At 38.7% G+C, this 17,659-nt stretch overlaps 1 protein-coding gene across 1 annotated transcript in view; it reads left to right on the top strand.

The window, feature by feature from the left end:
- LOC111148406 (soluble lamin-associated protein of 75 kDa-like) overlaps nucleotides 1-17,659 on the top strand; it is a 48,480-nt gene that overhangs the window by 3,075 nt on the left and 27,746 nt on the right. Inside the window, 1 exon segment of the mRNA XM_022504928.1 lies at nucleotides 1,325-1,496. Within this exon segment, the coding sequence (XP_022360636.1) occupies nucleotides 1,325-1,496 (172 nt within the window).

Genomic DNA, 17,659 nt, shown 5'->3' with positions numbered 1-17,659 from the left:
CAAGGTAAGCAAAAAAGCTAATAAAAAACACTTAAGCTTATATAGGCAAAGCCCCCGCTGTCTTAACAACATCTTCACTGTTGAGTTCTGTAATATCTGCAAGTCCCAGTGGAGAGATTAAGGATGTGGGGCAGTTTCAAGGGAGAGGACTAGAATGGCCAGAGTGCCCAAAATTGCATTAGATCAGTCTTTTCCTTTAGTTGTTCCTGTGGTATGAAATTTAGGGGAATGTCGTTTTTTTTAGGCTGTGTGGTTCCAGGGTATCAAATTCTAGTCTTTGGCTGTGGTCAGCTCAGGATGAAGAAGAATTTTATACTGGTCACAGCTGTTCAGGGAAGGAATGGATTGTCCTGAAAGCTAGTGAACTTTGTCATTTCCTATGTTGTTTGGTATCTGACATCCTGTAGTGTGTAGTATGGTTAAGGTGAGAGTAGAGTGTGTCTAGTTAATGCTTTTTTCCCCTTCACTCACCTAATTAGAGGGCACTCTTGTGCTTCTTTAAGGAGACTTGAGGAGAAATAAACTTTATGGATAGAACTCTTGTTTTTAGTGATGAAAGATGTCTATAGGGGAAAACCCCATCATTTGATGTCAGAAAGTTGGTGAGGGGGTCCCAGTGACCATGTGGCCTTTCATGTAGGAATTGAGGCTCTGCTTCCATTCTGTGATTGCCCCAAGTTTGTTTTTATCAGATTTGCTTGTGCCGCTGTCATCACTCATATGATATAGCAAGAAGGGTCTGTGGGTTTGTGTGTGGAGTGAACTGGCAATTCCTTATAGTTACACAATCAGGACATGACTGTTAAATGAAAATTTTACCTGGAAAGATGAGAAAGGCCTTGCTCACCAAATAAGGTAATTGTTCTTAAAGTCTTAGAGGATTACATGAAGCTTCTCCCCCCCCCCCCCCCGCTTTTTATTTACTATTGAGGCTAAAGGAGTGAAAAAGTTGAAGCAGTAGAGGTGGTGGGGCAGCAATTAGCTTGCGGGGAGACCTCAGATCTGGGCAATTGGAAGAAAAAAAGAACACACTTGAACACTGAGGAAGAGATGCAGGGCATTGGTACATTAGATTCTCGTTTTACCTGTTTTAGAATTTTGCTGAGGCAGTATTTCATGCATAATATGTGTTTGTAGAAATGGATTATTACTCTTATGAATGATGGGTCTCATCTGTGTGATGAAGGGTTTAAGAAATCATTTTGAGTGAATTCAAAGTGCTTTGAATACTAGTCTGAGGTATGGAAGCAGGGAGCAAGGTAGGTAGCATTCTGAATGGATATATATCATAACTGTTGAGCCTGGTATCTGACTCTCTTTCCAGGTGAGAACTCTTGGGGAGAGAGTGGTTCTGTATGTTCTGAATCGAATTATTTATAGAAAACAGGAAATGGAGAGAAATGAGATACCATTCCTGTGTCACAGCAGTACTGATTACGCCAAGATTCTTTGGAAGAAAGGAGAGGCCATTGGGTTTTATTCAGTTAAGCCTACAGGTGAGTCTTTAAAAGTTATTTAAACTATTTATTATGGAAACCTCCTTTTTAGACCTCATACTATATTGGTATCTTTTTGAGTGACTCTTTAGAGTTTAAATTGAGGGGCGCCTGGGTGGCTCAGTGGGTTAAAGCCACTGCCTTGGGCTCAGGTCATGATCCCAGGGTCCTGAGATCGAGCCCCGCATCGGGCTCTCTGCTCAGCAGGGAGCCTGCTTCCCTTCCTCTCTCTCTGCCTGCCTCTCTGCCTACTTGTGATCTCTGTCAAATAAATAAACTCTTTAAAGAAAAAAAAATAGAGTTTAAATTGAGGTGATTTTACTTAATATTTCTTGGGAGTGTTTCTACCTTTCTCTGTAAATGAGGGTTGTTAGGAGAGTCTTGAGGAACAAAACAAAAATAAACGTTTGACAGAGGGTAAGATTTCTCCATGTATGTACAAAGAAAGTTGTGCATTGAGCCTCCTGTTTGACTGTCTTGACTCCCTACCACATCCTTCCCTTTATTTAAAGTGGTTGATTCCTGCTGTTGTCACTGTTCTGAGCTGCTTTTAAAATACTTGTCTACCCGTGGACCAAATGCGTAGCCTTTGTCTCCCTCACACAGCTGATTCAGCCTGGCTTATTTTTATTTTTTTATTTTTTATTTTTTTAAAGATTTTATTTATTTATTTGACAGAGAGAGATCACAAGTAGGCAGAGAGGCAGGCAGAGAGAGAGGAAGGGAAGCAGGCTTCCTGCCGAGAAGCGAGCCCGATGCGGGACTCGATCCCAGGACTCCGGGATCATGACCCGAGCCGAAGGCAGCGGCCCAACCCACTGAGCCACCCAGGCGCCCCTCAGCCTGGCTTATTAAGGGCAGCTTTGCTGATTACCATGAAAAACCAAAATAATATATTTAGAGAATTCAAATAGCTTTGAAACTGTTAATCTATAAAGTTTGGATTTTTGATCCTAAGACCCAACTATACCCTATTCCTAAAAGATGGGTGGAGCTTCATTCTGCGTTACCTATTTTCCTGCCATTTCTGCTCTCTAGAGGTACTGGAGCCAGAAAGATTTAACTTGCTTTGATCCATGTACACATACACCCTACACCTTATAACCTCACAAAACAAAGTTGGCCTTTTCTGTACCTTGACCAGAAGACCTTTCGTAGAGAACACTCAAATTATTTTCAGCCTTTCTCACATTTTACACCTTCCATATTCAGCCCTTTTGGTCAGATCAAGTCTGAAGATGATACAGAATTCACTGTTGGTATACAGAACAGTTGTGACTGATGCCTTAATCACATAATTAGTACACACTTAAGAATTAGTTAAAAAAAAAGATAAGAATTAGTGCATGTAGTTGGTGAGAAGGTCACTTTTTCTCAAAAATAAAAAACCGAGATCTGTATACTTTAAACTGGTTTGCTGTTTTATTTTTTTCCAAGATTCATTTATTTAGTGTAGAGGGAGAGAGAATGCACACCTGGGGGCAGGGTTAGAGGGAGACGGAGAGAGAGAATCTCAAGCAGAGACTCCCTAATGAGTACAGAGCCTGACTTGGGGCTCCATTCACAACCCTAAGATCATGACCTCAGCAGAAATCAAGAGCTGAATGCTCAGACAACTGAGCACCCAGTTACTCCAGCTGATTTGCTGTTTTAATAAATACTTTGGTTCTCTCATTTATTTTTGTATAAATTTGAAGTAGAATCAATAATTTATGTAACTTCAGAAAGATCATTATACAGTGGCAGGAAAATAATGTTGGTTAAATGGAAGCATTTCATAAAAGGCATCAGGTTTTTTTTAATGTTTTAATTAGTTTGGGGTTGAGATATGTTTTAATTGCATTATGCTTTATTTTATACAAGGTGATTCCTAAGGTAATTGGAGGATTCCCCTCCTCCCCCCCACTTCTCATACTGGCTCCAGGGGAGTTCTTACTGAAACTAGCTCATAAATGTTCGGAGCACGTATTAGTCTATACTTATTTAGAGCTTAAAGTTACACAGTTAAAGGGCATAGCATTCCTCTTTCAGTATTTCTGATCAGTACTTGATCCAAGAGTGTGCTTCTCTTTCTGTCATGTGCTTTTAGGACTCCTTCTTTCCTCTATGACCTGTCCTCTCTTTATGCTTGTTGTGGTAGTTAACTAAATTTTATATCCTTGAGTTTCCAAGTGCTACTTGTCTACCACTTTTAGCCCCTTCCATACTTCTCTATTAATTGCATCACCTTCTTACTGCTTATTTTAGTTCTTTCCCACTTTAAGCTCTGGCTGTCATCTATCAGGTAACAGTGGAATTAGGTGTCCTTATACTAGCCTTTGAATTAATAGCCATTTAATTCAGTCTAGAAGCATTTTTTTTAAAGGAAACCCAGATGTACAATATTTTGAAAAAACTGTCCAAAACAAATACTAAAACATTTTGTGGTAGAAGTATTCCTAATATATGTTTCAGGGGAAAAAACTGTACCAGTAACAAAAAGATTAAATCTTTATTAAACAGATTTGGCATTGAATGAGAGCCTTATGGTATAACTTACTATTTATGATTTTTTTAAAAGATTTTTATTTATTTATCTGACAGACATAGATCACAAGTAGGCAGAGAGGCGGGCAGAGAAAGATGGAGAAGCAGACTCCCTGCCGAGCAGAGAGCCCATTGTGGGACTCAATCCCAGAACCCTGGGATCATGACCTGAGCCAAAGGCAGAGGCTTTAACCCACTGAGCCACCCAGGCGCCCACTATTTATGATTTTTAAATCGAATAGCAAATCATTATATTGGGATCATCATTGGGATGTAAAAAAGAGTTTTGATGTATAAAAGGAGACTATGGTTCAAATCCCATTAAGTACAATTAAATTTGAGAAACTACATAAGTTCTTTTTAGCCTGAATTAAAGAGATCACTGTGGGGGACTTAGAGATGTTTGTATGTTTTTGGGTTAGGTAGATGTCAGATTATTAAAAATAGTTCTTCACAGTAGATTGTTGTATGAAATCTGGCACCTGACTCTGAGGGAGCTCACAGAATTGAATAATGTCATCATAACAGAAGGTTTTCTGGTCTCTTCAATGGTTATTAAGCACTTTGATCTATAAAAAAATGGAATAGGATTAATGCTAAATCTTGTCTCCTTCTGGTATTAAGTAATTTTCACTCACGGAATCATAAACCCAAAAAAAAGTGAGCTCCATTTGTTTCATAGGAGATGTATGTTTATATTTTTGTACAGGTATGCTTTTGCAGTGAAGAACGGTTGGATAATAAATATGTAATCCAGGTATAAAAATATATTACATCAGGGTAACATTCTGTAGAGTAAGTACAATAGAAATAGAAGTTCAAGAAAAAGGAACATATAAATTTTTTTTTAAGATTTTATTTACTTGACAGAGAGTAAGATAACAAGTAGGCAGAGAGGCAGGCAGAGAGAGAGGGGGGAAGCAGGCTCCCTGCTGAGCAGAAAGCCCGATGCGGGGCTTGATCCCAGGACCTGGAGATCATGACCTGAGCAGAAGGCAGAGGTTTAACCCACTGAGCCACGCAGGTGCCCCGGAACATTACAAAATTCTTGAGTGTTAAGGAGGTTAGTTCAATAGTAAAGGAATAGTTTGTTCAGTGGATGATGAGGGTCATCAAAGTAATAATAGTTTTTAGGGTCCATTTGATACATTTAGAAGAGTGATAAAATAATTTTTATCTTTAATATTGTTTATTAAACAATAGTAATTGTTTAATTGAAAAGAGAAAAATAGTGTATTTACATAGAGCATCATGACAGACACCGTGTTTACTAGATCACAGTTAATACCACCAGGAATAAGACCCGTCAGTATCATGGACTCCTGATCTATAATGTACTGAGAAAAGCATAACATCTTTTTTTTTTTTTTTTTAATTTCTTTTCAGTGTAACAGTATTCATTGTTTTTTGCACCACACCCAGTGCTCCATGCAATACGTGCCCTCCCCAATACCCACCACCTTGTCCCCACAACCTCCTACCTCCAGCCCCTTCAGAACCCTCAGGTTGTTTTTCAGTGTCCATAATCTCTCATGGTTCACTTCATAACATCATTTTTGGTATTTTTGCCCAAAACCCATAACCTTAATTTTATAATGAGAGGACATTAGACAAAGCCAAACTGAAGGTTATCTACAAAATAACTGATTAGTAATCTCTAAAAGTGTCAAAATCATGAAGGACTAAGGTGGAGTAATTCTCAAAGACCAGAACTAAAAAGATACTAAACTAAATCAAGTGTGGAATCCTGATTGGATTCTGAAACAGAAAAAAAGCATTAGTGGCAAAATTGGTGAATTTTGAATAAGGTCTGTAGTCAGTAGTACTTTGTCAATATTCATTTTCCTGTTTTGATAATAGTACTTTGGTTGTGTAAGATGTTAACATTAGGGAAGCTGAATGAAGGGTATATGGGACTCTTGTGTATTTTTGCGACTTTTTTATGAGTCTAAAATTTGTAAGATAGTTTCTTAAAAGTTAAAAGTGGATCATGGAGGCAGTCACAGGACTGCTTTTTTTCTTTGCAGTCTAATAGGGCTGTTGTGCTCTAAACAATGTACACATTAAACTTTGATTAAAAACTAAAAGTGAACATTTAGAAAAGTGGAACTATATCCAGAATCTTATCAGTGTCTACTGCAAAACTGGCTGAACTTTTTAAGTCCTCACAGGATCTGTAATGATAAAAGGGCTGTGCTAACTACAGAACTGCTAATGAGAAATGTCCACATGCAGCTGAAAAGCAAGAAGCCCCTTTGTTAATTCAGTGGAAATTTTATAACTCTTTGCCCTATGTCAAGAAATAGAGAAGGTGAAAATTTGTGTAAATCAGATACCACATTGAATATAGATGAGCTGGAGGGAACAAAATTGAGGACACCCATTAGCTGCTGTTTTAGAATTGTCCATTATTATCTGGCTTCAAGTATGAACCATCTTGATGAATTCGAAAACCTGTATTTTGTGAAAGCCCAATCAAAGAACTGTACGAAGGAAGCACAGTCTAATAAATAGGTACTGTAAATCATATTGTTGAGTTACAAGGGATTTACAGTCACTGCTAAGAGACACGTTTTTGATTTTTGTAATCCTCATTTGAAGTAATTCATATTGAAAGTATTTTTCCCTCTCATCATTTGCTAGTCAGCTTTCCTTGTGATTTTTAGACTTTTTAACAGAGCTATGTCTGTGGTCTTCCCTCCTTTTGGACAAATCGCTCATGTGCTGTTCACTGAAATTCAGCTCTCTAGCCCTTCTATTTAAAGATTTTTTAAAAAGGAATATCAGAACTGATATAAAATGATAAAGACTAGTAGTACAGCAAAAGGCAAAACAGTAGACGTTTGTGTTGGAAGAATGAGGTTATATTGTAGGGTCTTCAGTCTGTCTAGGTGTAATCCTTTTTCTGAAGGAAATGAGCAAAGACATGGGAAAGTCCCAGCAACTGTTTTGCTACCTGAAATGTGTCATTTGGAAATGGTTACTTTGTTTGCATGTGAATTTCTAGCCACCCAAAGGGCCACTTGCTTTCCAATAAGCATTCTCTTATGAGGGTGATTGCTTCTCTTAGGGCTGATTGCATTGTCAGTGTTGACACAAAGATAGCTGGGCTTGCGTTCCTGTGCCTTCAAAGCACCAAAAATTTTGTGGATGGAACAGGAAATTACAGTCATTAAATAACTACTTATAATTCAGTTTGATAAATGCTGTATTTGAGGTATCAATAACAGTAGTCATTGAAAAATGGGACAGTAAGTTTTGCCTAGAGGAAGGTGTCACTGAGAAAGTGCTATTTAAAAGTGGCTTTGAAGGGGAAGGAGAATGTCAGAAGGCAGAGAAGGGGGAAGGGAAAGAACAATCTTGGTGAACATATAAATGGAATAGAAATATATGAAAGAAGGCAGAGTCATGAAAGTTCAAGGTGTAGTTGGGGTGCCACCTTAGGTAAGCTAAAGGACTTTTAGGATAAGCTAAAGGACTAAAGGATAGCGATAGAGTGGGAAGAGGTAAAGATGGAGGGTCCTCTTATTTTATTTTGTTTTTTTAAAGATTTTATTTATTTATTTGACAGAGACAGTGAGAGAGGGAACACAAGTGGGGGGAGGTGGGAGAGGGAGAAGCAGGCTTCCTGTGGAGCACGGAGCCGGATGTGGGGCTCGATCCCAGAACATTGGGATCATGACCTGAGCTGAAGGAAGACACTTAACGCTGAGCCAACCAGGCGTCCTGGAGGGTCCTCTTATGAAGGGTCTTAAATGCCATAAAGAAGTTTGTTTGGAATTTCACTGGCAAAGAAGCGATCAGTGAATTTTATGTAGAGATAACAATTAAATATTTTAGTGAAGTAATTTTTTTAAACATTTACTTATTAGAGAGAGAGAGAGAGAGAGCGAGAGCGCACAAGCAGGGGGAGTGGCAGAGGGAAAGGGAGAAGCAGGCTCCCCGCTGAGCAGGGAGCCCACCGCAGAGCTCAGTCCCCGGACCCTGAGATCATAACTTGAGCCAAAGGCAGATGCTTAACCTACTGAGCCACCCAGGCTCCCCAGTGAGATAATTTTTTGTAGGGCTTTGTGATTGGGTAGGGAAACTGTGTTCTGAAATCAGTGAAGTCTGTTATTTGGGAGCTATTTTAGTAGTCCAGGTGAAAGAAGGACCTATACTAGGAATGTAGCAATAGGGACAGAGAAGGAAACAGATTTGAGGGAGATTTTTGGGTGGACAGAGTGCCCTGACTCTAATGTCTGTATGTCCAAAGGGAGGGAGGGTAACCAGTGGTGACTCCTGGGGATTTTGGCTTGGGTGCGTAAGTGGGAGGGTGTTAAGATTGGGAATACAGGAGGAGGAGTGGATTTGGTAATACTGGAGTTCAGTTTTGACATGCAAAGTTCTATGACCCTAAGGGACAGTAAGTTGAGATACAATGTAAGAAGTGTAACTTTGATCACATGGGGGAGGTTTGGATTTTGACAAAAGTTACTGTAACTTTATATATTTATTTATGATTTTATGATTTTATTTTTAAGTAATCTCTACACCCAACGTGGGGCTTGAACTCATAACTCCCAAGCTAGCCTCAAGAGTTGCAGGCTTCACCAACTGAACCAGCCAGGTGCCTCAGAAGTCAGTATAACTTTGAAATGTAGATGAGATCAGTCAAAACTCTTTTATATAAAGTGAGTGTTCATGAATATTGGTGTGAGGATATAAGTTACTGGAAACAGCCTGAGATAACCAAATGTAACTGTGGAGGGAGTCTGCCAGCAAAAGGTACTATCTTCTGAGATGTGCTCATTGATTTCCTGACAGTTAAAAAGGAAGTGTTAATCTACCAGAAGATAAGAGAAAGGGGAAAGTTAGCTGAGGCTGCCGACTGTTGACCAGAGATTTGTGCTTTCTCTTCTGTATTCTAGTCATTGGCCAGTAGCTGTCCAGTCAGGGATTATGTTTTCCTCTCACTTTCACAGCTTGGTGGGGCTGTGTGACTAGTTCTTCCTAAGGTAATGAGAAATGATACATATGGTGTTGGGTCAAAGTGGTTAAGATGCATTCTTTTCCTCCCATCTGCTGAATGCAGTGGATTGTAAACACCTGGTCTGTGGAGAAGCCATGAGACCGAAGGAACCTGAGTTCTGTCACTTTGGTGGGCCCCAGTGAACCATGTTTCCATTATGTAGATGCTTGTGCCCTCTGCTCGAATCTGGGCTGTCCCTGTGACATGGTTTACCAGTAGGAGGCAGCACAAGTGACACTGTGCTAAACTTTAAAGAAGGCCTGAATGTTTGCATTTTGGTACTGTTAGAAGCTAAATCACCGGGTAAGAAGTAGATTACTTCAAGACTGCCATGTGATGAGGAAGCCCAAACAGCTGCATTAAAGAGAACTGAAGCTATGCTTCCAGTCAGCAGCTGATACAAACTGTATCACGTGGCAGTGAAGCCGTTTGGACTGTTAGCTGTTTCAGTTTCCCATATACATATGAAAGTTGTGATAAATAATGAAAATTTTTATTTTCAGCTGGTACATTCTGGGATGATTTGTTGGGCCACAATAGATAACAAACAGTTCTTGGCTGATGGTGCCTCAGAAAGACATCCACTCTGCAGTAGCACCTGTGTGGGACTGTTACCTAAGTAAAACTGAGTCTTATATTAAGTTTTCCATATTGGTTTGTTATAACAGCTGACGTTGCTATAACTGATTTATAAAGCATCAAGACTGTGATGAGAATACTTGTCTAGTGGTAAATGACAAGGTCTCTCATGTAGGTATAATCACATTATTTGTTTAGAATTCACATTATGCATGTGTTCTGTGGAGATAGTCACCTACTGATGACTTTGCGAGGCATTAAACCAGTATTTATGAAGGTGAGGGAAGACCTACTCCCAGTGGACAAAGAGGAAGTAGTGATTTCGTGAAGAGAGAAAGTCACTCAAGTGTGGTAGAATATCTGTGCTTGAATTTGAATAGATCTGAATAGTTTTGTGAAAATTTACTCATCTTTCAGAAGCTGTTTTGGAAGATGCTATATAGATAGGGAAGGAAAGAAAAGGGGAAGAAGGTGAGTAGGAGAAAGAGCAAGAGGGAGAAATTGAGAGAGAGTAATAAAAATTGTGTAGACTCCCCTCATAGAACTTAGATTCTAGAGGAGGAGTTGGTGGTGAATAGGCAAGTAGACAATGCTATGAAGAAAACTGAAGTAGATAAGGGAGAGTGTGTGTGTGTGTGTGTGTGTGTGTGTGTGTGTGTACTGTTTTAAATAGAAAGGTCAGGGTAACCAACTCTGAAGGAAGTAAGGGGATGATGAGATAAATGAAGTTTCAGGAGAAGAGGTTTTGAGGCAAAGCACTGAAATGGAGAAGCCCTGAGGCAGAATTGAGTTCAGGGTGTTTGAGAAATAGCAAGAGGGGCCAGGGGCTAAAGTAGAGGGAGTGTGTGATACAGGGATGGAGAAAGGCAGGGCTATATCCTGAATAGTCTTATAGGCCAAGGAAAGAGTTTGGATTTATTGTGTGGGTAATGAGAATTCATTGGGTCTTGAACATGGGCATAACACAATCTGATTTGCCTTCAAAACAGGTAACTAACACTGTTGTGTGTACAACCGGGAGAGGGGATACTGGAATTGAGTTCAATTAGTTAAGAGGCTATTGCCCTGGTAAGAGGTGATGGTGGCTTGGACAAGGGAGATAGGGTAGAAGTCATCATATTTGAGATAGATTATGAAGCTAATGATGCAGGATTTCTGATGGATTGTACATGGGATATGAAAGAAATGAGTTAAGGATGAGTTCTTGACTTTTTGCTATAAGCAGCTGGGTGGGGGGTGATGAGATTTCCAGAAAAATTGATCAGCTAAGGGAAGATCAGATTTGGGGAGTATCTGTGAAAAATGTGATTATAAATGGTTTATTGGAATGACACATAAATTACTTTTTTTTTTAATTTTTAAAAATATTTTGAAGATTTAGAATGTTTTGAGAGAGTGAGCATGTGTGTGGGGAAAGGCAAAGAGAGGGAGAGAGAGAATCTCAAGCAGACTCCCTATTTAGCACGGAGCCCCATGTAGGGTAATCTCACTACTCTGAGATCATGACCTGAGCTGAAACCAAGAGCTGGCTACTTAACGGACTGAGCCACCCAGATGCCTTTGTTCTTTTTAAATTTTTAAAAGTTTTATTGAGGTAGTACTCACATTCCATACAATTCATCCATGTAAATTATACGATTCCATTTTTTTTTTAGTAGATTCACCAAATTGTATAACTGTCATCATTATCAATTTTAGATCACTTTCAACAACCCCAAAAGGAAATCCTGTACTCACTGGCAGTCACTTTCAGCTCCCTCGGCACTGGCCTTGGGCATCCAGTAGCTTGTCTCTCTAGATTTCTGTCTCTGTAGATTTGTCTGTTCTGGACATATAAATGGGATTATACAGTAATACAATCAGACAACAGTAGTTTTTTGTGTCCGGCTTCTTTGACTTAGAATACTCTTTCCAAATGTCATCCATGTTACAGCATGTTATCACCATTTCTTTCTTTTTAATGGCCAAATAATATGCCCTGTTATATGGATGTACCAATATTGTCTTTCATCATTTGTTGGGCTTTTGAATTGTTTCTGCTTTCTGGCTGTTACAAATAATATTTCTGTGAATATTTGTGTGCAGGTTTTTGTGTGGATGTCTTTTTATTTCTCTTGGGTATATACCAAAGAATGGAATTGCATGGTCATATGGTAACTCTAAGTTTAGTCTTTTGAAGAGTTGCCAAATGGTTTTCCAAAGTGACTGCACCATTTTGCATTCCTTTCAGCAATGTACCAGGATTGCATTTTCTCCACATCCTCACCAACACTTGTTTGGACTTATCTTTTTGATTTTAGGCTATGTGTATGAAGTGTCATGGCATTGACATTTTCAGTTGTATTTCCTTAATGGCTAAGGATGTCCAGCATCTTTTCATGTGTGTATTGGCCACTCGTATGTCTTCTTTGGGAAAATGTCTGTTTGATCCTTTGCCCATTTTTAATTTGGACTTTTTTTTTCCCCTCCACTTTTCTCTCCCTACCTTTATTATGGTATAACTGACATAAAAAAAAAATTGCCCATATTTAAAATTTACAGTTTGTTGTGTTTTGGCATATGTTTACAGCTGTGAAACTATTACCACAATCAGGATAATAAAATAACCATTATCCCCAAAAGTTTCTCTTGCTTCCTGTAACCATTCCTCCTCCCACTATGAATCCCCAAGCAAACACTTTTCTGCAGTCTGTTACTATAGAATAGCTTGTTTTTTTGGAATTTTATAAGATGTGATCATTACAGTATATACATTTTTGTTTGTTTTAGCCTGGGTTCTCACTCACCTCAGTTATTTCAGGAGTCACATATCATAAGATAAAATTCACTCTGTTACAGATTAATTTTTACTTTATTGGTTTAAGAACACTTAACATTGGGGCACCTGGGTGGCTCAGTAGGTTAAAGCCTCTGCCTTCGGCTCAGGTCATGATCCCAGGGTCCTGGGATCAAGCCCTGCGTGGGACTCTCTGCTCAGCAGGGAGCCTGCTTCCTCCTCTCTCCCTGCCTGCCTCTCTGCCTGCTTGTGATCTCTGTCAAATAAATAAATAAAATCTTCAAAAAAAAAAAAAAACCCACACCATAAGATCTACTCTTAACAGATTTTTAAGTGTAGAATACAATATAGAATAACAGTTGACAAACTATGGAAATAATATTATACAGCAGATACATAGAATTTACTAATCTTACATTAATGAAGCTTTAAACCCAAAGATTGGCAACTTCCAATTTCCATCTCCCTTGCCCTTGGTGAACACAGTTCTATTTTCTGCTTCTTTGAGTTTGACTAATTTAGATACCTTACATGGTTGGAATCGTACAGTATTTGTACTTCTGTGGCTGGCTTATTTAACTTAGCATAATGTCCTCAGGGTTCATCCATGTTGTCACGTATTGCAAGATTTATTTTTTAAATGACTGAATATTATTCCATTGTATGTGTGTACCACATTGTCTTTATTCATTCATCCCTCAGTGGATATTTAGGTTGTCCTAACATCTTGGCTATTGTGAGTAGTGCTGCAGTGAACATGGGATTGCTGATATCTGAGACCTGATTTCAGTTCTTGGATAATACCCAAAAGTGGGATTGCTAGATGATATGGTAGTTCTATTTTTGATTTTTTGAGGAACTTCATACTGTTTTCCATAGTGGCTATACCATTTTGTATTCCCATCAACAGTGTACAAGGGTTCCAGTTTTCCATATCCTCATGAACACTTGTTATCTTTGTTTTTTGTTTTGTTTTGTTTTAGTAATAGTCATCCTGATAGGTGTGAAGTGATATTTTGTTGTTTTGATTTGCATATCCCCGTTGGTTGGTGACATTGAACATTTTTTCATATACCTGTCAGCCATTTGTATGTCGTTTTTGGAGAAATACGTATTTAAAATTGGGTTTTGTCTTTTTATTATTGAGTTATAAGCATTCTTTATATATTTTAGGTACAAGTCTCTTGGAGATATAATTTGGAAATACTTTCTCCTATTTTATTTATGTATTTTTAAAGATTTTTAAAATCTTTTTTTAAAAATTTATTTATTTATTTTATTGACAGACAGACAGACACACACACACACACACACAGGGAACATAAGCAGGGGGAGTGGGAGAGGGAGAAGCAGGATTCCTGCTGAGCATGGAGCCTGATGTGGGCCTCGATCTCAGCACCCTGGGATCATGACCTGAGCAGAAGGCAGACACTTAACGACTGAGCCACCCAAGCACCCTATTTTTAGGATTTTATTTATTTGACAGAGAGAGAGAGCGAGCACAGGCAGGGGGAGCAGCAGAGGAAGAAGCAGGCTCCCCACTAAGCAGGGACCCCGATGTGGGGCTCAATTCCAGAACCCTGGGATCATGACCTGAGCTGAAGGCAGACATTTAACTAATTGAGCCACCCAGGCGTACTCCTATTTTCTTCCATTTTATAGGTTGTTTTTTCACTATCTTGATCGTGCCCTTTGAAGCACAGAATTTTAAAATTTTGATGAAATCCAATTTATTTTCTTTATTGCTTTTGATATTTATCTAAGAAAGCTTTGTCTAATTCAAGGTGATAAAGATTTACTGCTGTGTTTTCTTCTAAGAGTTTTATAGTGTTAGGTCTTATATTTAGGTTGACAACCACTTACAGTTAATCTTTATATATGGTGTGAGGAAGGGAGTCCAGCATTGTTTTTTCCCTCTAGGTGACTATCTTGTTGTCTCAGAACTATTCAGTGAAAAGACTATTGTTTTTCTGTAGAATTGCCTTGGAACCCCTGTCAAAAATCAGTTAGCCATAAATAAGAGGTTTTGTTTTGGACCCTCAGTTGTATTCCAGTGATCTTTGTAACTGTTCCAATATGTATGGAAGTATGGTATGCCAGTACTGTAATGTTTTGATGAGTGTAGCTTCATAAGTTTTAACGTGGCAAATGTGAATCCTTAAACTTTGTTTTTCTTTACGATTGTTTTGGCTTTTTTGCAGTCTTTTGCATTTGTGTATGAATTTTAGGATCACCTTGTCAGTTTCTGTAAAAAGATTTAGTTGAGAATTTTGAATCTTTAAGTCAATTTGGGAAATATCTATACACACATACATGCACACATACACACATCTTTTTTTTTTTTTTTTTTAAAGATTTTAGGGGTGCTTGGGTGGCTTAGTAGGTTAAAGCCTCTGCCTTCAGCTCAGGTAATGATCCCAGGGTCCTGGGATCGAGCCCCGCATGGGCTCTCTGCTCAGCAGGGAGCCTGCTTCCTCCTCTCTCCCTGCCTGCTTCCCTGCCTACTTGTAATCTCTGTCAAAAAAATAAAATCTTAAAAAAAAAAGAAAATTTTAATTAAAGATTTTATTTATTTGACAGAGTGACAACAGGAGAGGGAACACAAGCAGGAAGAGTGGGAGAGCGAGAAGCAGGCTTTCTGTTGAGCAGGGAGCCCAGGTGTGGGGCTCCAGCCCAGGTGTGGGGCTCGATACCAGGAATCATGACCTGGGCTGAAGGCAGACGCTTAATAACTGAGCCACCCAGGTGTCCCTAATTTGGGGAATATATTAATGTCTAATAGTGTTAAATCTTCTGATCCATGAATGTGGATGTCTTTCCATTTATTTAGAAGTTCTTTTATTTCTTTTAACAATGTTTGTAGTTTTTTGTATGCATATAAGTTTTATACTATCTTGTTAAGTTGTAAGAATTTTATTATTAATGCTGTGATAAATGAAATTGTTTTCCTTTTTTTTTTATTTAAGATTTTATTTATTTATTTGACAGAGACAGATTACAAGTCAACAGGCAGGCAGAGGGGTGGGGGAAGCAGGCCCCCTGCTCAGCAGAGAGCCTGATGTGGAGCTCATTCCCAGTACCCTGAGATCATGACCTGAGCTGAAGGCAGAGGCTTAACCCACTGAGCCACCCAGGCGTTCCTTGTTTTCCTTTTTTAACGAAAGATTTCATTTTAGGGGGAGAGAGCGTGCATGAATGGGGGAAGGGGGTAGAGGGAAAGAGAGGATCTTAAGCAGACTCCGTGCTGACTGTAGAACCTGATGCAGCGGGGCTTGATCTCATGACCCTGAGACCATGACTTGAGCCCCAATCAAGAGTTAGATGCTCAATTGAGCCGTTCAGGTACCCCTGGAATTGTTTTCTTGAATTTTATTTTCAGATTGTTCATTGCTGGTGTATAGAAATACAATTGATTTTTGTATATTGATCTTGCAACCTTGCTGAACTGCCTTTAAGTTTTAGTAATTTTTTAGTGGTTTCCTTAAGATTTTGTATATACAAAAGTATGTATCTATAAATGTAGCTTTGCTTCTTTCTTTTTAGTCTGGCTGCCTTTTATTTCCTTTTCTTGCCGAATTAGAACCTCTAATACAGTGTTGAATAGAAGCAGTGAGCATGGGGGTGCCTGGGTGGCTCAGTGGGTTAAAGCCTCTGCCTTCAGCTCAGGTCATGATCCCAGGGTCCTGGGATCGAGCCCCACATCAGGCTCTCTGCTCCACAGGGAGCCTGCTTCCCCCTCTCTCTCTGCCTGCCTCTCTGCCTACTTGTGATCTCTGTCTGTCAAATAAATAAATAAAATCTTAAAAAAAAAAAAAAAAGCAGTGAGCATGAACAGTTATGTTTTGTTCCTGATCTTAGGAAGAACCATGCAGTCTTTTACCATTAAGTGTGATGTTAGCTGTGAGTTTTTCCTAAGTACCTTTATCAGGTTAGGACATTGAGTATTTTTTATCATGAAAGGTATTGGATTTTGTCAAATGTTTTTTTCTCTTTTGAGCTAACTGTGTGATTTTTGTTACATTCACATTTATGTGTGCTCTTCTATTCTTGATTTTGGGAAAGTCTCATGCATTATAGAAATTAAAGACTAGTGATTATCAACATTTGGATACATGGTAACAAGCCTTGAGAGTAGGTGAGATTTCCCAGAGAGAATATATAGAAGAAAGTGGTCAAAGAGGAAAATTTGAGGATTATAAATAAGTATTCAATATACCATGTGCAATGCTTAATTTAATTTAATTACAGTTAGTAAATTTAATTCAATGAGAACTTCATCTAAGTTAGGTTATGGTTTTGCTTTACTAGTTAATTGTGCTATTGTCTACAGCTGTTGATGGGTCTGAAGAATGGTAACATGGGAAGTTTTTGTGCTCTTTATTTGGTATTTCTGTGTACTGATAGAACACTTAAAGTACAGTTGCCCCTTGAACAACACAGGTTTGAACTCCATGGGTCTACTATATGTGTTTTTTTTCAATAAATACAGTACAGTACTACAAATGTATTATCTCTTACGACTTTTTTAAGATTTCATTTATTTATTAGAGAGAGAGAGCATGAGCGAAGAGAGGAGCAGAGGAGGAGGAAGAGGGACAAGCAGATTCCGCACTGAGTGTGGAGGCTGACACAAGGCTCAATTCCAGGATCCTGAGATCATGGCCTGAGCTGAAAGCAAGAGTCAGATGCTTAACCAAATGAGCTACCCAGGCGCCCCTCTTAGGACTTTATTAATAACATTTTATTCTCTCTAGCCTACTGTATTGGGAGAATATAGTATATGATAGATATAACATACAAAATATATGTTAATTGACTGTTTTCGGTAAGGCTTCCAGTCAGCAGTAGGGTGTTAGTAGTTAAGTTTTGGGGGGTTAAGTTATATGGGGATTTTCAGCTCCTCAGGAGGTCAGTGCTCCTAACTCCCAAGTTGTTCAAGGGTCAACTGTCTAAGTTTTTAAATAAAGGAAGAGAATCAGCATCTTATTTTGCGATGAATATATACATGACAAATAAATATAGAAAAACTTGAAACTTTGTGAATACTGCTAGTTCCATAAATTTACCATTTTAACAATATAAGATGCTGGAATTTACCTCCTCTCTGGTAGAAGAAATGTTTGTGTGGAAAAAAAAAAATCAAATTGTGGATTATTTCCATCATGAAATTATTATACCTTCGTAAGGAACCTGGAGCATGTACATTAGGAAACAGCCGTAAATCCTCAGACTCTGAATTGAGAATTAGAACTAGATAGTGCTTTCACTCTT

The sequence above is a fragment of the Enhydra lutris genome, unplaced genomic scaffold, assembly GCF_002288905.1.
Source record: "Enhydra lutris kenyoni isolate GAN:26980312 unplaced genomic scaffold, ASM228890v2 scaffoldscaffold19, whole genome shotgun sequence".
Taxonomy (NCBI): Eukaryota; Metazoa; Chordata; class Mammalia; order Carnivora; family Mustelidae; genus Enhydra; species Enhydra lutris.
The sequence above is the reverse complement of the archived record's forward strand: the minus strand, read 5'-3'. Positions and strand labels throughout refer to the sequence as shown.